Raw genomic sequence first — 27,427 nt, forward strand, 5'->3', positions numbered from 1 at the left:
AACTGCTTATGCATATATGTGTGTGTTATTTATATAAATATTTAAAAGCCAAAGTTTAGCAAAGATGATTCTTTAGTTTATGTGGAGGATGAGCTCTTACATAGTTGGCACTTGGTAAATGTTTCTGAATAAATTTCTATGAAACGATGGCCTCAATAAACTTATTGGCCACATACAAAACAAGCAAACACATACAAACACTTCTACATAACACATTCTACCTGTGCATTTTCCTGTAAAGACTGGTGCTCACCTTATTCCCAGTGATTTTTTTTAAGACTTTAAAATTTTAGAGCAATTTTACTTTTACAACAAAATTGGGAGGAAGGTACAGAGATTTCCCATAAGTGCCCCTCCCTCCTCCCCGTCGTGTGTAGCCTTCCCCATTATAACATCACTTCTCATAACGGTGCATTTAAAATTTTTCATCAAGGATGAAACTACACTGACACATCATAATCACCCAAAGCCAGAGTTTCCCTTAGGGTTCACTCTTGGTGTGATACATTCTGTGGGTTTGGAAAAATGACCATGATATATATCCATCATTACAATATACAGAGTAGTTCCACTGCCCTAAAAATCCTCTGTGCTATCTCTTCATCCCCTACTTTCCACACCACTGACAACCATTTGTCTTTTTAATTGTCTTCATAGTTTCGCCTTCTCCAGAAAGTCATAAATGCTTTCATATAAAATGTCACCTTTTTTGACTGGTTTCTTTCTCTTAGTAATACACATTTAAGGTTCCTCCATGTCTTCCCATGACTTGATAACTCATTCCTTTTTAGCACTGAAAAATCCATTACATGCATGGACCACAGTTCATTTATCCATTCTCCTGTTAAAGGGCATCTTGGTTGCTTCCAAGATCTGGCAATGATGAATAAAGCTGCTACAAACATCCGTGTACAGGTTTATGTGTGGGGTTATATTTTCAACTCTTTTGGTTAAATACAAGGAGTGCAATGACTGGACCTTATGGAAAGAGTATGTTTAATTTTATTTAAAAAATCACCAAAATATCTTCCAAAGTAGTTATACCATTTTGCATTTCCACCAGCAATCTTGTTTTATCACTTTGTCAATATTTGCTGCTGTCAGTGTTCCAGGCTTGAGCCTTTCTAACAGGTGAGTGATGATATCTCATTGTTTTAATTTGGATTTCCTTGCTGATACATCATGTAGGGTGTCTTTTCATATGATTAATTGCTGTTTGTATATCTTATTTGGTGAAATGTCTGTTAAGCTCTTTGGCCAATTTTAAAAATCAGGTTGTTTGTTTTCTAATTGTTGAGTTTTAAGTATTCTCTGTATGTTTTGGATAGCAGTCTTTTATCAGATGTGTCTTTGAAAATATTTTCTCCCCATCTGTGGCTTGTCTTTTCATTTTCTTGATACTGTCTTTTGTGGGGCAAAAGGTTTTATTTGTCCTTTAAATCACAGTGCTGTGCATTAGATCTCCAGAACTTACTCATCTGTTAACTGCAATAGAAGTGTTAAATGCTAATGGAGTCCAGCTTATCAATTATTTCTTTCATGGATTGTGTCTCTAGTGTTTTATAGAAAAAAGGGTTATTCCCAGAGAATTTTATGTAAACTGTTTTCCTGCAGATTTCCTATGGAACCTGCTTCCCAACTTTTGTAAGTGTATAGAGCTTTTGTGCAAAGAGCAGTCTATTATATCAAGGATATTCTGATGTAAAAAAGGAAACTGGATCTCTAGATGATCAGTGTTATTCTCAGGAAGGGTCAGTTTCAACACACTGAGTATACTTCAATAAAAATTTTTAAACAAGAATGAAATGAGGTGGGAAAAATCATTTCTAAGTGGAAATGCAGAAAGAATGTATCCTTGGAGGTGGAACTGGAGAATATTACAGAATAAAACAAGAGTAAATGGGGACCAGAGGGAAATGATTCTCCCTGAGCAGCTCCAAGTAGTCGTACAATATCACCCTACCTCTGCATGTAGGGCCAAATATGGGCTTATAGTTCTATCTCCAACAATTCACGCATCATAAGTAGAAATGGTGGCAATAAACATATTAAAAAAGACTTTAAGATGGATATACTTTTTATTTCTAAGTAATAATCGACAGTTTATGTACCCCCTCCAAAATTTAGTACACTTGTATTTTCTAAAACATTTTTTGACATGTGAAGCAAAATTTCAGCAGCTTGTGCAGATAAAGCTTCTAGAAGTTATCTAAATATTAGTTCAACCAAATTTATTGTATGAAACTGTCACAACCAGATGGTATGCATTATGCATATGATAAAGGTCTCTCGTAACATTCTCACGGATATTAGCTTGTTTGTGCAACACTGAAGCTGTGACACAGGCTGATGAGATCTGGGATTCTGCCATTCTGTTCTCAACTCATTCTGCAGCACATAAATAGAGTAGTGTACCGGGTGCTTGGTAGGATCTCAAAAACTGTTACAGCAGTAGGATTCCATTAAATTAAGGACAAAATGAATCCCATACTCAACACCGAATTTATCCCTCAAACAAAATCTATACTTTATTAAATTGTCTTGAGACGGTGGCTGTCTTTCTATGCAATATGGTTTCTCAATCTTGTTTGTGTTAACTTATGGCCAATTTTAAATGAGAAAACTTTTCATACTCTCAGTTTAGAAAGCTGATTTGACTTACACTGTTAGTTAAGTATGTGTAACTGCACTACTACATACAAACTTTTTATTTATGATGTAAAGCTAAATTAAACTTACAAATTAAAGTCAAACAATGATGAAATTAACATTAACATAATCAGTTAATGTGATGGATGACAGTCCTCCCAACTGTAAATCCCCAACATACTGTGAATACATGCAGATGGTGTGATGATTAATTTCATGTATTAACTTGACTGGGTCACAGGATGTTCAGATATCTGGTCAAACATTATTCTAGGTGTTTCTGTGTGGGTGACATAAAATATTTAGTCAAAAAAAAAAAAAACCCAGCTTTACAGTGAGTCACAATTGATAATCATCCATGGATGCTGTGGTGGTCTGTGTATTTGAAATACCATAATGAAGTGGAGTAGTTAAAATTTAAAAAGTAGAATCAGATCAACCCCAGGTAAAATCCTGGTTCTTTTGCTTATTAGCTATGAGTACTTGAGAACTGGGACAGTAGATTTAGCACAGTGCCTGGGACATGGAGAACAAATACCAATGGTTAGTAACAAGTCATGAACAACTCAAACCTTTTTTTTTTTTTTTTAACTTTTTTTTATTGAGTTATAGTCATTTTACAATGTTGTGTCAAATTCCAGTGTAGAGCACAATTTTTCAGTTATACATAAACATACATATATTCATTGTCACTTTTTTTTTTCGCTGTGAGCTACCACAAGATCTTGTATATATTTTCCTGTGCTATACAGTATAATCTTGTTTATCTGTTCTACATTTTGAAATCCCAGTCTGTCCCTCCCCAACCCCCGCCCCCTTGGCAACCACAAGTTTGTATTCTATGTCCATGAGTCTGTTTCAGTTTTGTATTTATGTTTTGTTTTTTAGATTCCACATATGAGTGATCTCATATGGTATTTTTCTTTCTCTTTCTGGCTTACTTCACTTAGAATGACATTCTCCAGGAGCATCCATGTTGCTGCAAATGGCGTTATGTTGTCAGTTTTTATGGCTGAGTAGTATTCCATTGTATAAATATACCACCTCTTCTTTATCCAGTCATCTGTTGATGGACATTTAGGCTGTTTCTATGTCTTGGCTATTGTAAATAGTGCTGCTATGAATGTTGAGGTGCAGGTGTCATTTTGAAATAGGGTTCCTTCTGGATATATGCCCAGGAGTGGGATTCCTGGGTCATATGGTAAGTCTATTCCTAGTCTTTTGAGGAATCTCCACACTGTTTTCCATAGTGGCTGCACGAAACTGCATTCCCACCAGCAGTATAGGAGGGTTCCCTTTTCTCCACAGCCTCTCCAGCATTTGTCATTTGTGGACTTTTGAATGATGGCCATTCTGGTTGGTGTGAGGTGATATCTCATTGCAGTTCTGATTTGCATTTCTCTAATAATTAGTGATATTGAGCATTTTTTCATGTGCCTATTGATCATTTGTATGTCTTCCTTAGAGAATTGCTTCTTTAGGTCTTCTTCCCATTTTTGGACTGGGTTGTTTGTTTTTTCTTATTAAGTTATATAAGCTGCTTATACATTCTGGCCTTTGTCGGTTTCATCGATTGCAAAAATTTTCTCCCATTCCATAGGTTGTCTTTTTGTTTTACTTATGGTTTCCTTTGCTGTGCAGAAACTTGTAAGTTTAATTAGGTCCCATTTGTTTATTCTTGCTTTTATTTCTATTGCTTGGGTAGACTGTCCTAGGAGAACATTTTTGAGATGCATGTCAGATAATGTTTTGCCTATATTTTCTTCTACGAGGTTTATTGTATCTTGTCTTATGTTTAAGTCTTTGATCCATTTTGAGTTGATTTTTGTGTATGGTGTAAGGGAGTGTTCTAGCTTCATTGCTTTACATGCTGCTGTCCTGTTTTCCCAACAGCATTTGCTGAAGAGACACGAACAACTCAAACCTTATGACTTTGAAGATTCTTTCTAATCCAGTGCCTTTCTCTGCCAACCTTCTATTCTGGAAGACCTGTTCTGTTCTTAATACGATTCAGACGTTAACATGAAAAAACTCCTTCTGGGTTCAAAACACTAAAAGATGAAGAACTCTAGGAAACACGGTATCCATGCAGGTAGTTGCTCTCAACCTCAGGTGTACACTGGTGTCACCCAAAGCACACAACTTCAAATACTCAGGTCCTGTTACCAGAGATACTGTTCTGATTGGCCTGAAGTGAGATTCTTTTATATATATATATATATATATATATATGTATATATTTTTTTTTTTTTCTCAGTGTAGATAGGCTCAGGAAGGCACTGTGATTTAGTTCTTTTTCCTTCTTATTCTTTTTTCAGGTGTTAGTCATATTTAGAATTTTAAAGGATATATTTGGACACATCTGTTCAGAAATTTTCAAGTTTTCCTGTAGGGCCTTTAGTAATTATGGACTCAATAGGCAACTGCTGACTGATGGAGTGTCTTAAGCAAATTATACTTTATCGAAGTGGGGGGCATGTCAGAGGTAAGTATTGGGCTCCTCTCCAACAGCCTCCTTTGGTAAGTTGGCAACAACGATGCTGATAAGAATGTCCAGCAATTGCCAACTGTGTTCTAGTCCCAAAACTTTCATGCACAGTGCAAAATAAAGTGATTTGTTTTAATTCGTAAGTAATTTCAAGTGCACTGAGAACATGATTGAGCTTGCTGAGTTGTTTTCTTTCTTTTTTTACCCTTCTTCTGCTATGCTACTAAATTTAATATGGCTATTACTAATAATTAATGGTATTTTATTTCATACCTTTTTTTTTTTGGAAAACCCAAAAATACTTGGGATATTTTAGTAATATTTATACATCATGCCTAAAAATTATTTCATATTTAAGGTTTCCTAGGTGAGCTACCATGCCAAGCTATCACAGGAAAGAGATTTTATGTCAGGGTTCTGTAAGCATAACCATTATGATAAAGTTGAAATAAAGAACCACTACTTCTAGAAACTGAGAGCAACAGGAAATCTCATTAAAATTACCACTTATATCACACTATAAATTTACATAGATTTTAAATGCTTAGATTCACGGGAAGGGAATTTAATGAGAATAGAGTAGAGGTGAATGCAACATAAACTTCTATTTTCAGCATGTAATATCTGATTATTCTCTTCCTTACAAAAGAAATTCCTTTTGAATAGACTACATGCAGATTTGGAAAAGAGGCTGCACACTGGATCTGTTATCATTTAGAAAATTTGGACTCTTCTCTGGTGAATCCCTTATTCTGGTGTGGTAATATTGACATTGAGATTATTGAATGAAATTAATTAATGAGTTTAAATGATGAGAAAAAAATCATTTAGGGATAATTAGATTTATCTGACTTAGTAATTCATCCAATTGAATATTCTGTTGTTTTTATTTCTAACACATGGATGTGGTCCAGTGTCATGAACCTGCAGACAATCATTCTAACAGAGCCAGGTACTTCCTGCCTCACTTTATATGGTTACATAGTAAACATAACACAATTCCACTCTTACAGGACATGTACATCGATAAAGCTTCACCTAGAGCAAGAGTGAGAAAATGGAGGGGAGCATCTCAGTCAAGGACACATCAAGTCACCATTCTCCGAAGACACTGTTTTCTTTTCGTATTTTAAATATATGAGATATTCAGTTTACCGAAAGACTTGTGCTCCAATTTTTCATTTTTTGAAATCCATAGCAAAATGTATTACATTAAATGCATGTAATTTTCCTTTATGGACCACAACATAGTCAATTAAATCGGGTGGGGGATTAAAACATTAGTGTTCTGACCACTGAATGACAGTTCCAACAATTTTCCTCCAAATTTGCTGGGAAGGAAACATGGAAGCCTGCAGAACGTTTATGTCTCCAATTGTAGCTATGTTGGTGGCTCAGCACACAGAGAGAGAAAGAAATAGAGACTCAGAAATAATTTTCCTCCCAGCTGCATCTTTAAGCAGCATGAACAGAGAGGATGTAGAACTTTGAGGAAAACTTCTTGCTTTCGGTGTTCCAGAGAGAAGCCTCCTCACCTGGAAACGCATTGGACATTTGCGGGTATAAATATTTCAATTCAGTAAACATTTGTTGACTTTTTACATAGTTCCAGGAATTGTACTAGATTATATTTTGTATATCTACTTGCCATATAGTGATATATGTTTTATAGGTACTACTGATCAGAATATTCCAAAATACCAGTTTAGCATACTTGGGAAGTCAGAAATAACTAATTGTTTCCTGCATGCTTGTGTCCAAGTTGTTATACAGAATGAAGAGAACATAAGCATTTGCCTAAATGAATAAAATCAGGGACTCGAAATACACACACACACACGCACACACATTGTCCTTGTGAAAATAAAAGAAGAATGCAAAAGGATTTGTTAGTAAATCTATTGTATTTTTGGGTTTCCGTTAGAATTGGCTCTGGCTGACCCCTCTACCTGCCTTCCACTTTCACATGATGTGTTTGTTTCCCTGTTTTTTTTTCCGTGCCTGTTTTATGTGGTGAGTGAGTTTTAATTAGGCAATCACTTAATATATCATGCGGTAGCTGAGAGTCTGCATTCTAGCAGTAGAAATGCCACCTAGTCAATTTCACTGCCGCTGAGACAACACATACCTGGTTACTCAACATTACTTTTTTCCCCCACTATAAACTCTCTTGGAGAATTAATATAAAAAGAAGTCTTTGTTATATACACAGTTCTTAAGTAGCAAGTTTATAACAAGATAATAAGCAACAATCATTTGTAAAAATCAGTCAGCCCATTTCTTTCACCAGCATCTCCTTTAGAGTCCCCGGTTTCCTCATTTGTGACATGACATCTCCGAAATCTCTTCCAGCACTGTCATCCTAAATCATAATTATTTGAACGCCATCACCACCCAACAGCCAGGGCTCAGGATTGGGTGGGTAAATCCTGACCACCTGAGGTCTCGTCCCCCTGTCCTAAGATTCTACCTTCTGTATAAAGGTAATAGTTGTACTGTTATTCTGTAAAGACAATTACTTGAGAAAGAGTTAAGCTGCATTGTTACATCAGCTGTGTAATTTTCTCACTTGTCATTTAGCAACATCGATGACAGATTTAGTCAAATCACAGCTGCTTTTTTTTTTTTTTTTTTGAAGGACAAAGAGGATGCCATGCACATGTAACATTTGGAAGTAATGAGTGATGTATGGTTAGTGAACCAAGAAGCCTTCCTCACTTTAGATATTATAAAATGCAGAGCCATATCCTGCTTTTGATCTGTTTGTTCTTTGTGATCTAACCCTTCAGGTGTGAGCTATTTTTATATGTGCTCTCCATCTAAGATTCTCTCTAAGAATATGAAAAGAGTGGAGGGAAGTGGGGGGATGCCTTTGGAAATGTCTTTGTCTTTCTTTAGTCCCAAATTCAACTCTGTCATGTTTAATACTGGCTGCTGTTCCTTTTGCTCCCACTGACCTTATTTTTGGCATTGAATAAGCACAGATATACTTGCGTCAGTTTAATTCAGTTTGACTAGACTCAACTGAATTCAGTTTAATGAGTATTAGCTGGATACTGGGAGGATGAGAGAATCATATCAGAACATTTAGGCTGTGGTTCTAAGGGCCTGACTAGTTGGATGCATAGCATTTATTGTTTCATAAAAGGACGTACATTGGTTCAGCATGGGGGGTAAAGTGGTAAAGTTCATGGTTTAACGCAGACTGGGATGATTAAGAGACTGAGGAAAGAGGAAATATTGACTGCTTTTAAACTATTCTATAAAAGGATATCAAAATTGTGAAAAGCAGCCCATGCTATAATTACATGATTTAGTGAAATTTCAATTACAGGAAATAATTTGACATTATTGTTTCTTGGACAGTTATAATCCCGCTAGCAAGAAAAATACCTGGCACATGGGAGGTGTTCAATAACTATTTGTTGAAGGCGTTATCAAATTACTGGATCTGTGTCCTGCCGTCTGGTTTTAATTTTCTTCTTCCAGGCCATTTTTTTCCCAATGAGTGATCAAGTCTTATTTTTTAAAAATCTACAGATTGTTAAGCATCATATAAAATTTATTTTAATATTTTATTCTAGCAATTTGAAAATGCTGCATTAGTTTCTGACATTAATTTTTGTGGGTGAATATATTTCCATCTCTCTAATTATAATTCCTTCAGAGGTATTCTTTTCTTGTTGCCTTTTTAAAATCTTTCCTTATGTCACTATGATTTGTTTAGGTTTGGATTTATTTTTATTTGGGATTCATACATTTGAGGATTCACATTGTTTTATTAACTCTAGGCAGTTTTTATCCCGTCACCTGGATCTCAGTGGAGAATTCTTATCGCGGGAACACGGGCTGTTTCTTTTCTATCCGCCGTGTCTGTGAATACCACTTTCACACGCTCCATTTCTTTGTCTGTTTTGACTTTTGAGAATTTTTTTTTGTTTACTTCCTGGCTTATTAATTCTCTTTTTGGTTTTGTCTGATCTGAAACTATCCTATTATTTGCGATTTTAATTTTCATTATTGTGTTCTTTTGAGTTTGTAAAGTTTTTAGTGTTTTATCTAACAGCTATTTTTCATGCCTCTTAAATTTCTTATGCTTTTGCATCTTGGTTTTAAACACTTAAATTCTTTTACTATAGTCTCTATCAAATTGCTCTATTAACAGTATGACTGCTCTCTGTTGCCTCTGGTGGATTATTTCTTTGTGTATTTTGTCATTTTCACATATATACTCGTATTTCTTGAGATTTGAATCTCAGTAATTCTGTGACACTTAATAGAGCTGCGGTTCTCTATAATTGTTTGATATTTGTTTCTTTTTGGAACACAGAGACATTATCTTGGGGATTTCTGGATGATACTAATAATGCAAATTTGAAATGTTAAATCACATTTGATTCAAGCACATGATTAAAATTTTTCATTTTCCCCTATGTTTAAATCTCAGGCAGATAAATTCTTCTTTGTCACCTCCCTGTGCTGCTAAGTTGATTCTCTTCCAGTTCACTCTTTTAATGATGGGGTACAGGGCATTTCAGAAGTCTTAGATTTTAGTGCTGGCTCTGTTGTTTACTATGGTGTTCACGTGGAGCCTTAATGTCCTCACTGGAAATAGTAAAAAACAATCTATCAAGCCTATTGCTGGGAGAATGCTCCTTCGTGGGCCTATAGCAACCCTACTTGTCTTTCCAGACAGCAAGGGTCTGACCACTCTTTCACAGGCCATTTTACAAGACTGTTTATGTACCTGGTAACTTTGAGGGACGACAGAGTTATTCATCTCCTGGACAAAGAGATGCTTGCTATGAATCTGGTGGATCCCCCAAACTCAGTGTTACTCAGCTATGCCAGAACCCCACTGCAGGTGTAGACTCCATTTGGGCCATGTCACATCACTGCCGTGGGACTAAGCAGAAAAGGAAAGCAACACATGTACGTGCTGCTCGTTGTGCCGTGAGTGATACACTCCTGCCTCTCTGACCCAGAAGTCTGTTTTCTGCTTGTATCCACGAGCAGTAACAGGTTAGCTTCCTGGTTTGTAATTGGGTAAAGTCAAGTCCTGGACCTAACATCCGCCTTGTAGCAATATTGTAAAGATCAGTGTATTTCTGTATGTAAAAATAATTCCAAAAGTTTGAAGTGCTATGCAGTGGCAAAGGATTATTACTCTAAAATATTAATACTTTTTTTTAAGGAAGAGTAAAGCCACTTCTTAGAGAAAATCAGCCATAAAACGCCTCTGAGTGGAAGTACTCAAGACCACTTGGGTTATGGATAAAAAGTAATGTAGTCGAACACTGGTTAGCCTGACAATATTTGTGCTCTCTTTAAAAGGGTTTATGTCTCAGAAATATATTTTAAATGGAACAGACATATAAATATATTTATAAATCTCTTATAGCATTGAACATTACAATTAATAAGACTTTTTCTTATGACCATTCAGTACCATAGTATATATACTCTCATACGTCCTCAGTCTTTTTTTTCTCTTGGAGTTTAGTTATATGTTCCCATCCTTTCATGCGTCTACTGAGTTTTGCCTGAGTTGTGTATAGGAATTATAGAGGCACCAGATGATACCGTCTTCAGTAGGGTAGGTTCCCCTTCCATCTGCTGGAGGCAGAGCTGAGATCCATCACTTTAAACCCATCAAGAGGGGAGTGAGTAGACTTGGACTATGACCTTGCAGAGGTCCCCTTGACCTCTGGTTCACCTTGGCCTTGGGGTTCTAATTAAGAGGCTGGTGTAGTTTCCATGGCTCCTCTCCTGGCAGGTTTTACACTCTGGTATGTGTTCCTGAAGGCTATTGAATGGGATGAGTTGCTATTTGGACGTGTTCTTCTTAGGCTTTTGGCTTGTCCTCTACTCTGCACAGGCCCAGAATTCAGCAAACAATTGGAGAGAAAAATTTTTGGTTTTCTCCTCCCCATGATGGGGTACCTCTGTGGCTGCAAAGCCAGTGACCTCGGTCTGCTGTTTGGATCCTCATGGCAGATAACTCCTGCTCTGCAAGGAGACACTGCCGTATCAATCAGCCCACATTGTCAGGGTTCTCCCTGCTCTGAAATCTCAGCCCCTGCAGGTACCGGTGTCCCAGCCGTGCTCTGCTGTCATCTACAAGACGATTTATGTTTATTAATTTGATTTCTACCACACCCCTAACCCCAGCTGCATGGAGGGTGTGGTCTGCTGCTTATTACTCCATCCCTCAGGGAACTGGGAGGTCTTGCTCTCCGAATTCTTCCATATATGTGGTTTTGGTTGGATGTACCTTGGCGTGTATTTCTTTTCTCTCAGTCATCTATAGATGCCATGTTGGTATCTCCTAACTTCCAGCAGAACAGATATGAAGTTGACACCAGTCTGATTACTTATCCATTGAAAGTAATGCTCTCCTTTAGTCTGCAGTCTTAGATATCAGGGACATTCTCAACATGTGCTCAAATACTCATATTTATTTCCATCAATTATTCTTAGCTATTCTATTGCTTACCCCTGCTACATTCCTTGTCACAATGTGAGGAATCTATGAGGAATGACATCAATTTTTTTTAAGCTTTGGTTGCACTTTTCTTGGTTGTTTACTCTGTGGAACTGCAGCTGATTATGGACTAATTTTATGGTTTCTATATAGATGTTATTGATGCTTGTGAAAAATCTCCCCTCAATAAGACTTTTGGAGTCAGGGTGAGTAGGAACAGTTTTTGGATGAATCACATAACAATACCCATTAGGACAAAACAGTGGTACACGTCAATTCACTTTTTTAAATCTTGTAAATTATAATTTGACAACATACTGGGTAACATGTATGTAATTTTTCCAATACCCATTAGGACAAAACAGCGGTACACGTCAATTCACTTTTTTAAATCTTGTAAATTATAATTTGATAACATACTGGGTAACATGTATGCAATTTTTCTTCCTACCATTGAAATAGAGAATAAAAAGAAAGGATTATCTTGCACATGAATGACACAACTTTATTTCCTAAACTAATAGGCAATAATAATAACTAATTTTTTTTGTCTTAGTAGGCAATTTGCTTTATCATCTATCAACTGCCAGAAAATGAAATCTTTCTTCCAACCAGTAAATCCCTGAGTCTTGGTAGTTTTTACCTTCTGTCTCTCTAATCCATCTCACGTGTCCAGTTCCTCTAGTCTAATCTAGACCATCATGAGCTTTTCTGACTTCTAAGCTAGGGCTACAAAAATTCAAATCAGATTATATTGTCGTGCTACTTAACATAGTCCAGTGGTTTCTACTGGTCTTCAGATGAAATCTAAACTGCTTCTCATGCCATATAAGGCTCTGCATAAATTGTTTCCTGCCTCTGCCTCCAACTTCAACTCTTATTCTGACTCTCATTTAATTTTTGGTCCCAGTTTTGATGTAACTTCTCCCATGAAACTGTCTCTGACCTCTTTCATAGCTTAGCATTTTCTGCTGTAATATCCCACCATACTGTATATCTCATAATAATATTTCAGTAAAATACCAATCACATCATATTATATAAAAGCTTGCTTGATGTCTGTACCAGTTCTAAGACTACGAGTTCAAGACAGAGAGGGACAGTTTCTACCTTTTATACACTATATCCTACCGTGTGCAGAACAAAGAAGAAAATCAAAATCTACATGTTTTCATGGAATGAATGAGTGAAAGAATGAACACATGAGTGAAGAAAATGTATAATCCCTATTTATCCAGATTTTCTAAAACAAATTTCAAGGTTAACTAGATAATCAGAGGACCAGATATTTAGGTTACAATGTTTTGACTCTCTCTACTACATCAGTTTGCTTTTCGTGAAATGCTTAAATATCATGCTGTCACCTTGCATGTTGTTCCATTTCCTGGGAGGATGGTGTCCACCCTGCAATCATGAGGTGTCCAGCAGCAGTTCTCTCTGGATTCAGTAGGAGACATAGTCATGCTATTTCTAAGCAACTGGTTTGCTTTTACCAGGTGTTGTGAATCGTGTAAGTGATCTACTTTCCCTCTTCCTCTTGGCTCCTGGAAAGCTCAAATTGAAGTGTCTAGTCTATCTGTCAAGATTATAGGTTTAAAGGAATACACTTTTTATATTATATAAACCAAATCCAGGTTTCATTGAAATTTTTCAGTTGCTACTACCTCCTTGTTAAATGTATCTCATCATGCTATATTGTAGGCATTTCTGGAAACCACCTTGAGCCCCTCAAGTCATGGGAACCTTAGATTAGGGTGGGTGATGGGGTGAGGTGCCAAAAGAGGGGAACAAGGACTAAAACATATAGAACTTCTTAGCTGTGGTAAGAGGTATGGACTTTGGGTAAGGTGAAAATAAATAAATTAAAATATTAAGTAGCTAATTTATTCACAGACTTGTGATAGCAATAGCCTGTTAAATGAGTATGGAGTGAAAAAAGGAGATTAGAAATGTAAATTAAAGACTTATTTCTGTAAGCTTCAGGAATCCATTATATAACCAGTTGGAAAGTCATTCCACTGAGTTGGTAGTTTCTGTTCTAATTTTCAGTTCTAACATCTTTTGTTTGTGCCCAAATAAATGCCAAACACAAGAACAGTTGCTTAAATTCCTCCAGACAAATGCCAAATTGATCTTTAGTAATTCAGTCACAATGAACTCTTATCTAACTATGTTAATGTTCTAAATGTACATAATTTGATAAAGATAGACAAATAATTATTAATTATTTCTTCCTGTATGTCTCTTTTAACTTATTTTGCTGTCTAGCTCACCATTAGAATTATTTCAGCATTGCGTAACTATGCTACTAACTCACTGTGTGACATTCCTTGTCATTTACCTCTGGCCTCAGTTTTCTCATTTAGGAAAAAGAAACAAAGTGGATGGTTCCTAAGAGTAGGTGAGTAAAGAACATATACTGTTAGTCAGCCTATCTGGCTGGACAGTGGTTGATTGATGGGCACGTGTTTCAAGCAACACTCAACTGCACACTCACAAGGACTTTTCTGTCTCAGGTCTCAAAAAGCAGTCCCAATTACTTTTGCATATAAGCTGTACGGGTAATTACCTGAGCCTGTTTTTGCCCATCTTATCAGTAGAAGAGAGATCAACAGGCAAAGAGATTCACATCTTAGAAACAGAGAGACAGCTCAGATGACATCACTGGAACTCCTGGATCCAGGCATGCCTGAAGTCAGACATACTCGTGGACTTTTCAGTTACACAGAGTCAATAAATTCCTTATTTGCTTAAGCTACGTTCAGTTTATTTATTTATTTATTTATTTTAATCTTTGTTACTTGCAACTCAGAGTCCAGACTGTTAGAAACTTCATCACTATAATTCTATCTTGTAATGGAATATTACAGCACCAAGAGGCCTATTTGAATTAGACTTTTTGGAAAAAATAATCTCAAAAGAATACATAACCAAAAAATAAAGATGAAAAAAATGCACAAAAAAGATTCACAATTTATTAATGTAGATTTCTTTTAAGAGCAAGAATGATTTCCTCTAATTTTGGGCAATTAAAATCTGCTGTATATCTAATACACAGGAACAGGAGTGCAATTTTATCATTTTACTGATTCAAGCCAAACCTAGACATGAATACGACTTTGTATAATTTTCTCACCGGGATCATTTCCTGGTGTTATTTGCGAACATGAAATCTTTGTGAAAGTAAGCTTTCACCAACCCAATGAGGCTTACATCAAGTCCTAAACCTAGAGCAAACAAGTAGACTGTTCTCAGAACATTTTCTTTGGATTTGTAATCAAACAGATCTATGCTGAAACAGCCAAGTACCACTGCTCTAAAACAGAAAACTCTTATTAAAAATAAAAAGGCAGTTTTTCTTTCTCCAAGTTAAATATGTTCCACTTTTCTGACAGAACTCTTTCTCAATTTACCCTAAAAAAGATTAGCCATATTTTAAAATTATTTGCAGTTAATATTTGGGAAATTCAAGTGTTTTACTATTTCATAGTCTAAAAGCTTGTGTAATATTTGTATAAGTTTTTTTTTTTCCATTTCATTGGATGCCAAGGGTGGCTGAAAATAAATTGTCTCAAAATGGTGGCTTTTTATAATTCTCAATAAATAAAACTCCTTTTTAACTGATTGTTTAATGTGTTAAACTCATAACATGCAAAATATTATAAATTTAAATAGCAGTGTTCTGAACATATGGTTTAATATAGACTTGACTTTTAGAATGTGGCTTATTTTACATTATATCCCATTATTATTCTGGAAATAACTGAAATATAAAGCAATGCAGAGCTGTGATGTGTCTGTTTTGAGGTACTGTATTCAGAAACATTTTTAAGTGCTGGACCATTGAGAGCTATGAGCTTTGACTGGGTAATTACATGAACCAAGCCTCTGAACCCTTCTATAGGAAGAAATCTGGAAATATGAAGGGATATCATGAAATAAATTGTGTAGGATCCAAGGATGTGCATCAGACATTTCCAGCACATCCTACTTCAGTTTATTCTTGGCTTATGTAGATCAGTCTTAACCTAGAGATGAAACATGGAGAAGGAACATGGAAAATGGTTAATCTGATTTAAGACATAAAACGAACTATGACATAGCCAAGGACACTTACACAAGACATAGGGTTGATCAAACATGGAGGGACAGTTGCATTTTCAATTGGAAACAAGGGATCTTCTGATAGTTAGGGGGTCAGGAGAGCCTCAGTTTGCATTTTCTTGACTTGTTTTTGACATTAAACTTAATGCCTCCAACTGCGTGAATGACTCATACTTTATATCTTGGATTAAGTCAAAAATCTCAACCAGCATTAGAAGCAGCCCACAAAAATAACAAATATTTAAAAAATTCATTTTACAGGCAGATTTTACATGGTGTAAACCACAAATGCCATAAATAAACATATAAATATATTGCTTATTGATCCTTTCTCTATCTCACTTTAAGACTTTTTTCTGTTTTTGTTTCAAAAGAAATCAAGAGGATGTGAAAGAAAGGCAAAGAATAGAGACTTTATTCTAATGATAAAGAACTTTAAGTGGTATCCATTCAAGCACCATAACATTTTATATGTGAATTTTTGCATTTAAAAGTAATTTTATATTTGAATTAATTATCCAAGGACATTTAGTTCTAAAGACAGCAATGGATGAAAATACCAAGAAATAAAAATTTCTCCACTAAAAACTCTATTTTGTTTTGACTAATAGAAGATGAGAACTGAGGGGCGTTGTCATATGTGTTTTGTTCTGCTGAAGCCAGGCTCTGGCACAAAATAAAATACCATCATGAACTTGAGACTTTATTCCATGTCCACATTTAGCAAATTCAGAAAAGAAGTGAACAAACTTCTAATTATTTCTGTAGCAAGTTGGTGCATATTCCAAAAAAAAAAAAAGTGCTACTTAAATAAATGTGACTTAATTTTAACTAATATTTTATGATGTTCATGTGAGCTGCATCTTTGTGGCAATAACTTGTCATATCTGACGAAACTCACTTTCCAGAAAGACTTTTTCCCCCACATCAAAGCCCTAAGTGAGATGATTCCTGCTTTAGAAAATGTGTTCTGACTACGTGATGATTCTCTTTCAGTGTTCTGGACATAGACTCTGCAGTACATATGGGCATTTACAGTCTCTTCTGAGCATGAGTAGGGTGCTTTGCCTAGACAGATATTACATCTGTTTCCATTTCTCACTTAGATTCCCTGACTGGATTGGGAGGGGACTCTTTATAGTACATCTACCATGATGGATGTCTCCCAAGGGTGCACTTTAATTTAATGCCATGCTTGTGAAGTTTTAGTGGATGTCTTTGAATGTGAAGTACAGTACTATGCTCAGTTTTACAAAGTTCCAACCAGAGCTCTGGGATCATTCTAATAGGATGTTAGAGTTCAGCTGAATTTTCCTACAGACCATGGTCACACTCCACCAAAGATCGTCATAAGACAAACAGAGTTTCCCAGGGATCCAGAGCAGCATTAAATAATTCACAGCTGCATTGGATTATGTTGTGATGTTTCCAAGTGTTGGACTGAATCTATATCACATCAAAGATACAGCGAAAAAGTGCAAAATGTAGCTAGTCAACCAGATGTTTTGCATGCAACTGGGCAAACTTGTCAACATAGGGAGAAACATCTGGCAGTTTCAAGTATGATTTGACTGACATCATGAGGGAGGACATGGGTACGAATAGCTAATTTTAAATAACTAAATGAAAACAAAGATTTTTTTTTTAACACTAAGGTCACAGTCTTCAAATGGCCTCATATTCATGTGAAACAGAGTGGAATGTTTAAGTTACTCTGCTACGCAGATGTGCAAGTGGAAACAAAGCAGCTTCTTTATTTTGTCTGTAACCAACCTACTCTTCCTTCTGAGCCACCAGCAGCTGCTGGGGGAATGGGGTGGAGTAAGGTGGAGAGTTAACATTAACTTAACCATCTTGTTTGGTTGAGCTGTGTCTTCTGGATAATAATGTTCAGTCTCTTAAATGTGAACTTCCTATACTTCTTTCCTTAGGATTTGTCTGTGTGGTTGGAGGTGTGCATAACTTAATGGGTCCTTGGCAAAAGGGGGAAGAATTGAAGTCCTTAAGCGTGGTGACTTGAAGCTCCCTGAGTCTTTTGCATCTCTTCCACCTGGCAATCGTCAGTGGCACTTGAGATCTTCTCCATCCATCTTATTTCTGGCTATAGCTCCCATGCAGTTTTCCTCCTGGAGGTCTGTTGTCTAGCCTCCATGTCAACGTTGTGGATTTTCCATTGACTTGCCAGTCAGGCCTCTCAGCTACTCTAGGTTCCAACTATGCTGTCAAAGAACCAGGAGGACTTTAGAAAAGTTGACTTTGTACCAACTACTTCCCCAGAAGTAAAGCAGGTTGGTATGGGTGACCATACAAAGCAGTCGGTTCCCAGAGTCTCAAATTGTAGGTGGAGGCAGGGCTCTTCTTCCATCTCAATGTTAAATCAGTTAGCTACAGTTTCTCCCTCTCTCTGTCTTGCAGTTTAGAATTGGAAATGTGAACACACATCTAACCTACCCAATCTTTTCTCTCCTGATTTACCAACCACTCTTAGGATGGAAAATTGTGAGCTTGACTTTGAGGCCATTACCTCCTTCCTCCAACCTCATAAATAAGGCTAAATGATGTCCAGAGACATTTTTGCTACAATTTCAGAGAATTCTGATTCTAAATCATCCAGAATCAGCCATCACTGTGTGAAATGGTAGGCGCAAGACTGTAACAAAAACGTCCTCTTTCAATAGTCACATCTTGAAAGGCTACTTTCTAGATGCCAGATCCTACTCTTGCATGTCAGAAGCTCATCCTGTCTACTCTTCTTTTTGCCTTCCTCCTGTGTCTGCTTCCCAGTCTGCCTCCTGCCTCTTTCCTGCCTCTCAGTACATGTTTTTAGATGAGTGAGATCTCAGACTTAGTCCTACACAGAAATGTACTCAAATGGTAAGCTTGACTGTTAAAATAATAACTTTCAAACTTGGAAGGAAAATATTAATAAATGTTATGATAATAAAAGTAAGGATTTACTCTAAAAGGTGAACTTGAAACATTCATTTATGGATAGATGAATCACAGAGAAAAGATACCTGAAATGTCCATGACTAAGGAGGATTAGAATATACAAAGAACTCTTGCAAAACAGCAATAAAGTCAGCAAATCTTGTAGAAAAATGTCAAAAAAAAAAAAAAAAAGAATAATCAAACTATAGAAGAGGACCCCCCCCATAAGAACAGGAAATAGCAAATGAACATTGCCTAAGTTCACAAATAAAAGAAATCAATGTCAATGAGATAGATTTTTACACAGTTATATGGGCAAAAATTAAAGTGTAGACAAGGATATTGGAATTACTGGAACACTCATACTGTGATGGACTAATTAAGCATACATGTACCCAATGACCCAGAAATTCTGCCTTTTGATGTCTATCCTAAAGCAATTCTCAAAACATGTCCAACAGGATAGTATTAGTTCTCTGTAGTCATAGAACAAATGGTCACTACCTTGATGGTTTCAAACAATACATATTTATTATCTCAGAGTTTCTGTGGGTCAGAAGTCTGGGTTTGGCTTAGTTACATTCTTTGCTTAGGGTATGGCAAGACTGCAATTTAGATGTTGTCTGGCTGTAGTCTCATCTGAGGTTGGGGTTCTTTTCGAAGCTCATGTAATTCTTGGCAGAACTCATCAATTTACACACTAGAACTCATGGCTGTTTGGTTCCTCAAGGCCAGAAAGAGAATTGCTCTTCAGGACAGATCAAATTCCACTTTTATGGACTTTCACTCTTAGGTCAGGCCCCCGGGATAATCTGCCTTTTGATTGACTGAAAACCAACTGATCTGGTACCTTAAGGACATACACAAAATCCCTTCCCTTTTCCCTGTAGTGTAATCTCATCACGAGAGTGAAACCCCAACATGTTTGAAATTCCACCTATGTTAATGGGGGAGATTATACAAGGGTCCTTGATAATTCTTAGAATTGGTGAGGAACTTAGAATTTTGTCTTTCACAAGGGATATGCATGAGAAGATTCATGGGGGTATCTCTTGTCCTGGCAGGATGTTGTAAGCATTCTGAAAGCCAATCACTGGGGAATGGATAGATAAGAAATAAAAAATGTATTCCAAAGAAAAAGATGCTATTTTCTAAATCAATAGGTTTTATGTATTCGCAGCATCATGAATAGCATGAAAAACATAGTACTGAGAGAAAAAGGTGTAAAACAGAATGAGATCTATAGAATAATGCCATTTTTGCCTACACGTACTTTTAAATGATACAGATTTTTACAAGGACATGATGAAGGAAAATGGAAAACTACCCACAAATATAGTACAGCAGTGAGGAGAATTAGAGGGGAGAAGAGAGTTACAATAAATTAATTAAATCAATATAGAAAATTCTTAGTAGATATCATTCTTGGTACTCTATTTGGTGTGTGTTTGGTACGCACACTATGTTAGGGCTACATATGATAACTTGAAAATATATAATTTGTCATACACTGCATATACAGTAAAAGATATCCAATCTAACGTGGGGCTATTTCAGCAGTTTAATACCTTGCTAAAATGCCAACCAGAGTTGAAAAAGTGACCATGTATAGCTCATAATGCATATTCCATTAATAACATTTGTGTTTTATGCTTTCAAAAGTGGTATTTTTACCATTCTTTATTATTTTTTTCCATTGGTGGATTACATACATCCTTGCACTGATTTAATCTTTAGCACATATAAAAGTTTAGGAATATCTTCAGGGTCCTTAAAAATTCAATGTAAATTTATATGCACCATAAATTATGAATGTTCTGCTGTTTAAATTCTTCACTCTTGATATCTTTTGACTTCAACTGGGACATCAAAAGGCAGAAGCTCAGGTACACAGGTCGTGAAGTTATTCTATTTGAAGAAGGGACCTTTCCAGGAATAGGACTGTACGGATTTGTTTGGAGATGATAGAGATTGAATAGAACTTCAGATTCCCTCTCCAGGAGATGTCTTAGTCATTCAAACAGAATTGGATGCCTAAAGGGTACAGTCTGTCTAACGTGTGGTAATAGATTTACAAAAAGAAAAAATTTTAAATTTCTCCTTCACCTTGAATAAGAGCTAAGTTAAAAAGCTTCATAATAGTAAGATGTTCAGAAAACTTCAGAGCTTTATGATGTCAAGCCGTATAAAATATATTGGAATAAAGAAGAATTCATTGAAGCTTTAGTTTTTTCCTTCCAAACGAATGTAATGGTGGATAGAGGCTTGTGGATTGTTTACCACAAGGGACAGTTTTCTTTCTGAAGTGTTTGTATATTATGCTGGAACGTAATAAGATTTTTTTTCACAGTGTTTTCAATTTGCAGGTAAATAAGACATGAATTTAAAGGTAGAGTGTTCACCGTACTGGACTGTACTGATACAGTATGTATTAGAAAAGAAACTGGTTGTTTGAGCCAGAGGATGGTACTGTCTACTCCTCCACTTAACACAAACGTGAGCACCTAATATGTTCTAGGGTACTAAGAATTATGGAGTCACTCATTAAGAAGCTTACATTCTAGGTAGCCAGTCCAGAGGGCTTCCTTTGAACCTACAGCAAGCGAGACAAGACGATGTCTTTGAGGAGCTGGGAGAAGCTAGAGATGATGGAGGACTAGAAATAGCCAGGAATGACTTCCCAGAAAGCAGAAATCATCAGAACTGGGGTTTAAAAGGCAGCCCTGAGCAAAGAGGTCAGTCTAGGAAAATGTCTGTCAAGTTTGCTGCACAGTGAGGAGAGGGCTTCCCTGGAGAAGAGGGTGTTTTGTAAACCAGGAGAAGAAATAGTAGAGAAAGGCAGGTGAAACTAGGGCAGCATAGACTGGTGAAAGGAGATAAGAGGAAATGAAAGCCAGGGGAAGAAACAGGATTTTGAACAAGCAAGAGAAGTTTTAAAGGATAGAATTTAAGAGCGTTAAGTATGACATTAGGAGGAACCGAAGGATGTCATCTCTAGCCGGGACCTACCACTGCACCTGTGATGGAGAGAAATGAGAGTACGAAGTACATGGTGTAGGTAGAATGTCAGGGCCAGGTATAAATGTAAAGAAAAAATCAACAGCGAAGGGGAAAAAAAAGGATACCCAGAATGTCAGCCCAGGGAAATCAAGTTGGTATTGAGATGACTGATACTGCTGTACACAGAAATACAAAACGGTGTTGGGGAGAAATGGAAACTTGATGTTGGTATTTTTATCAGATAAAGGATATAGAATATTGAGAATATTTCCTCACATGCATAGGTCTTTAATATGTTGTGCTATTATTCTTGTTCTAACTCAGGGCTGTGTCCTTTGCATAGTTTACCATTAAGAGCTCACTGCAATTTTTAATTGTAAAGCTAGTGTTTAAGCACAGCTTGCCATGCTTTTTAATGTGAGTTTTTCAATAACAATAATGGGGTTTTTTTGCATGGCTCAATATTTAAAATGATTTTGTTTTAGTATATTTCCTTACCGTTGGGTTGTTTAACAATCCAAAACAGATGTAATGAACATGGTAGAACGTTCCACGGTATTTAATCCTTTGGGGATAAACTCTTTCTCTGGTCACTTGAGATTTAATGTAATTTTCTAGACATTTTCTCTTTTATTTTCACTAAACCACTTGATAGCAAGCCAGCTGAATTCAAATAATTGTAATAAGTGATATTGTACAATCCTTTCTATTTCCCCAAGTCATTTCTTACACGTTATGTCATCTGAAAGAACGTAAAATTTTAGATAGATACCGACATTTAGAAAGAATGCTGTATTTATACAGCTGGTTAATTTTATTTTTTTCTTATAGGGAGGTCTGTTATAACTAACTATTTTTCCTAAGCATCTAGTTTATCTGTTTTTACAGGAATATATTAATTCTCTATTTCTCAATTAAAGTGACAGCAATGTTTTCGAAATGGCAGTTTAATTTGAAAGTGAAACAAGTAGATAGATGTTTTCATCTGGTGGTCATTTTTGTCTTTTTATTAACTGTGGTTGTCATCTTTAACCTTTTAGTGGGGAAAATGGCAAGAAGTCTGGTATCTTCTGTGGCACTCATGATTTTTTCCCCAACTTTCTCAGAAAACCCTTCACTGCAAAGAACCCAGCTTCTTCTCAAGTAATACTTTTTAATGAAAAAAAACTTCATCTGGATTTTGACTATCTGTTAAAACGTTGTCACTCTAACAATACTCAAGATTTGGTCCCTAGAAGCTTGACATTGCTTTTAAAATTTCTATTTCCATAAGGTGCATCTGCTTCTCTTTGTGAAACCCAGGATAATCAGGCTATCCAATTACCGATCTACTCCTCTTCTGCAGGTAAAAATACAGGTATTTTATACACCTATCTGATGCTGTTGCCTTGGGAGACAACAGAGGCATCTTTTAAGACCCTCCTGGCACTTCTGCCCTCTTAGTTCACCATTTCATATTGGCAGTAAATTTAAAATCACTGTAGGGTCACCGTTAGTTCAGTTCCTATTGAGCTGTCTGTTTTTCACCTTAAACTTCATATTGACCACAAATATGCTAGTCATTTACCAAGTAGTGAAGCTAATGTATTTTATAACCAGCAATGTAGAGTACAGTAAATTTCAAGTCAGACTTTTTGGGTTCGAGTCAGGAGTCCCACCGTTTACTAACTTCTCTACATTTCAATTTCTTATCTATAAAATGAGGATAATAATATTCCTTCTCTCATAGAGCTGTTGTGAGGAATAAATGAATGAATACATAAGATGAATTTATGGCCAGTGATTCCATATATTCAGTGCTAAATAAAGGTTGTCTGTGCTAGTCATTTTACCTATTCCATAAATTTTATGCTGGGAAAATACTTGTGTAATAATTTGCAAGACAGATAATACTAACACTAATAAATTAGTATCTGTTCAACTTTTTGTATGTGTTACGTACATTTATATTATTTAATCCTTATAGTAATTCTTTAAGATAATTAGTCATCTTTTATGGAAAAAAAGGGAATAGCCAAGAGGCTAAGTGACTTGTCCAAAGTCACAAAGGGATCGTTCAGTCTAGCTCCAAAGTTTATACGATTTCTGAAGTATATACCAATGTTATACTTTCCTGGTAATAATGTAAATCCTAATTCATTTATTGTTTCTCATGGGCTTTTTTCCTAAAAGTTGTGAGCACCCATTCTTTGAAGGCCAATACAAATCTCAATTCACAATAGGATTATGTGCTGTGAGCACATTTCTAAAATCTGTTACTGGCACCATGGGATGAATTTCACCACAATAAATATAAAAGGTGATAATTGTGTTCCCAGAAGAACACAAAAGATACCTGACACACAAAACTCTTTATTTAAAGAAATTCTATCTGGCCATTTCATTTGAGCAGTTTCAGTATTTGGATCAATTATACAGGCATTTGTGGGACAGCTCATGGATACTAACATACTCTTAAGATACTGGCTTATGGGAAAACACATTCTAGGGCAAATGATAAGTAAGCCGAGTAGAGGCTGGAAGAAAATCCAGGCTTCCAACTGTAGCTGCACTGGTTGCTTGCTGAAAAGGGTAGTTCTACCTCTGACAGACGTTGCTCAGTGTTGTACGAGCAAAGCCAGGTGTAGAGCAAGGAAAGACTTGGAGGCCATTTCTAGCTCATTGGGACTGTTGAGGCGAATGTGTTGAATTGTGAAGTATGCAACTGATTACGAGCTGTCTGTTTAAGAGGAAATGCCTACATAATTCTAATTTCACAAATTGTGAAAAGGAAGTACTGGAAATACAGATAAAACCTTTCCCCAAAGTCCCAGTAATCTTTAACAAATGCCAAATGGATGTGGAGAGTTAACACTTCTCCTTCTCTCATTCATTTATTCAGTCCTTTCATAAATGTGATGCCTGCCCTTGAGAAGTATACAGGCTGGCAGGAAAGATAGTTCAAAGGCAGTGGCTTAAAAAATAAGTGCTTTGGTAGTGGGGGCAGGTGACGTGATGTCAGGAACAACGAACCTAGTCTGGGTTTAAGAGCCGTGGAGCAGAGATGGCACATGTCTTAATAGAGAAAATCATTTCAGCGTAATGTTCTAGATCATTGGCTCTGCCTGTTGCTGCCTTTCTGATTTGGGCAGTTCCTTAACTTCACTGTTTGTTTTTTTTTTTTTTAACCACATTCCTCATTATAAAATAGATACAGTATTACTAAAGAGAGCTGTTATGAGAATTAAAGAAGTTAATACATGTAAAATGCTGTCGGCTAGGCTATATACCTTGAAAGTCCACAAGATACTTTAAGGACAAGGATTTTCTGCCTCAACTGAGAATTGCAAAGGAAGAAAAAATGTTTTCTGGGCAGAAGGAAGAGCTGACACAAAAGCCTTCTGAGAAGAGAAAGGAATGATGTATTTTGGGAATGGAAAAAAAAAAATCAGCATGGCAGCAATCTTAGGTTTGAGACAGGAAGAGGGGAGAGGTGGAGGCCAGGGGATAAATGAATGTCGAGTAATAAAGGGCTTTATGAGCCTTGTTAATGAGTTTGGACTTACCCTAACGTTAACGGGAGACAGCTAAAGGGGTTTAAGGAAGAGTAATACGATCAGATTTGCATTCTGGTAGATTCACTCTGTCTGTTGGGAGGTGAGAGTGAGGAGTAAGGAATGGATTTCAAAGGGGAAAGGCTTGGAAAAAGATGCAATTGAAAGAGGCTGGTTGTTTGGATCAAGAGGTGAGAGTGGATATGGGGGGTGGAGAGAAAGTTTTGAGACATGTCTCTGAAGATAAAATCGATTGTACATGATAGTTGCTTAATGTAGGTTTGAAAGCAACGCTAGTGTCTTTGACGATGTAGAGGCTGAATGGTGATTGGTGAAATTCACAGACAAAGAAGCGTTAAAAAAGGAGTAGACTGGAGGTGGGGCGTGACTTTGATTTTTACATGTGCTGTGTTTGTGGCTCTGAAACAGTCAAATAGGGATCTGCACTAGACAGTTGTATATGCTAGTTTGCATCTCAAGAGAGACTTTGGGTTGGGAAAATTAATTTGAGTGTATATTAACATTTGATGATCAAAACCATGGGCATGGCTGAGATAAGAGAGAGGACACAGAGAAGAGAAGAGAACTTAGAAGAAAACACCGAAGAATGGAGGATAAGCGTGTAATGGAGGCTTTGAAGGAACAGAAAGAAAAGCCAAGAGGGTGGTGTCAGAAAACAAGTGATACATATATGTATATGTAAATATATATTTACATATGTATGTATTTAAATAAGGGAGGAGTTGGTTAGGTTGATGGTTGTTTGGACTTTAAGTGAAATAACTGAAAAGTATCCACTGAATTTAATTGCAAATAGTTCTGAAATTTATAAGCTAAAAGATTCGTCCCCATCCTAGCTACTACTCATAAGATAGTAGATAATACTGTGCCACATATTCCAAATTCTATTAAATCTCTGGGTTTTTTTGTTTGTTTGTTTGTTTTTTTGGCCAACCCACATCTACTCCAGGAGGATGAATCTGGAATGATACACACCCTCTGACACCTAGTGAAAACCAGAAAACCATATGACTTAAATGAAAAAAAAAAATGAGTTAAAGAAAATTTTATGCATAAAAAGTAATTTAGGTACACAGGCTATTAGAACTGAAAGACATTTTCCAGTCTACCTAGTCAAACAGTCTCAATTTTTTAAATGGAGGAGTTAAAACTCAGCCAAATTAGCCCAAACTTATTTTCCTTTTATTCTTCAGGGTCAGTTTCCTCATTCCTTTTGAACGTGGGCTGGAGTTTAAAAATTCTTTCAGTGCTTCTAAGGTCCACATATAGAACGCTGGAAACAAGTAATTTGAGTCAAGGCATTCTAAGCATGTGCTAGATATTTTTTTACTTATAAATGAGAAGAAAGCGTCCAACATGTTTTAAAATCTTTGCTGTGCTATCACAGGATTGTTAAATAAGAGTTGTTCTTTATGAGGATTGAAGAAGTGAACGAAATCACTTTTCATAGGGTGAGGATGCGATATGAATAGCGCCTCACGTACATAAGAAATAGCACTGGCACTTTCTGTGCAAGACTTTTGCTTCCCTTTACATGTTTTTATTTTTGACGGAATGAAGCAAACAGCAAAGTAACAAACAACAGGAAAGACAGTCTAAATAAGCCTTAAGGAAACCTAGTTTAAGCTCTTTCCTTATGTGATCTGTCTACGGTGCTTTAGAAGGAACTGTATGTGTCAGTGGGTTTGAGCCGTGTATTATTTTTGAATCAATCTTTCCTTTTTTCCAAGCTCCTAATACTTCTCATTCTGCCCTAGTCAGACACTTGAATGGTGGAAATTCTCTATTATTCATCAAATACCTCAAGCTGTTCTTGTCAAGTTTCTAAACTCATTTCCTACAGATATTCCATAAAAAGGCAGCCAAAAAAACTTCTCTGCCAGGTATAAGCCTATCTGAATAAAGCACGTGGGAGCCAGACATTTTGCAGAAAAAGGAAAGTGCCTGAAAATCTGTCCTCTTTCAATAAACTGCAGTTTGTCTGCTTTGGGCGGGCTGTTAAACCCTGTGTCCGACAATCTGATGATTTTTATCTGTTTCAGCCTTCCTCACTAATAGGGAGAGCACTGTTTCCTGTGTTCATTTTAGTTAGGATAAAGGCACTTAGTTTTAAGAGTTAGCAACATAATTTTTTTTTATAAAACACAGGAAATAAGTAAAGAGTTGGGAGTAAACTTCGAAATATGAAAAACAGACAAGTTATGCAAGGTGTTCATT

The 27,427-nt window shown here is 36.4% G+C and overlaps 1 protein-coding gene across 3 annotated transcripts in view; it reads right to left on the reverse strand.

The window, feature by feature from the left end:
* The window catches only part of GPC5 (glypican 5), a 1,150,604-nt gene that overhangs the window by 9,871 nt on the left and 1,113,306 nt on the right, over positions 1-27,427 (reverse strand). Inside the window, exon 9 of one of the 3 annotated variants that reach the window (XM_032496787.1) lies at positions 17,184-17,944. The exons of 1 other annotated variant lie outside the window; for it this stretch is intronic. In XM_032496787.1, coding sequence (XP_032352678.1) covers positions 17,929-17,944 — 16 coding nt within the window. In that variant the 3' untranslated portion in view covers positions 17,184-17,928. Of the gene's footprint in view, positions 1-17,183; positions 17,945-27,427 lie in introns of those variants that run through there. One more of the 3 variants, XM_032496790.1, reaches the window with a different exon arrangement.

This window comes from Camelus ferus, chromosome 14 (assembly GCF_009834535.1).
Source record: "Camelus ferus isolate YT-003-E chromosome 14, BCGSAC_Cfer_1.0, whole genome shotgun sequence".
NCBI lineage: Eukaryota > Metazoa > Chordata > Mammalia > Artiodactyla > Camelidae > Camelus > Camelus ferus.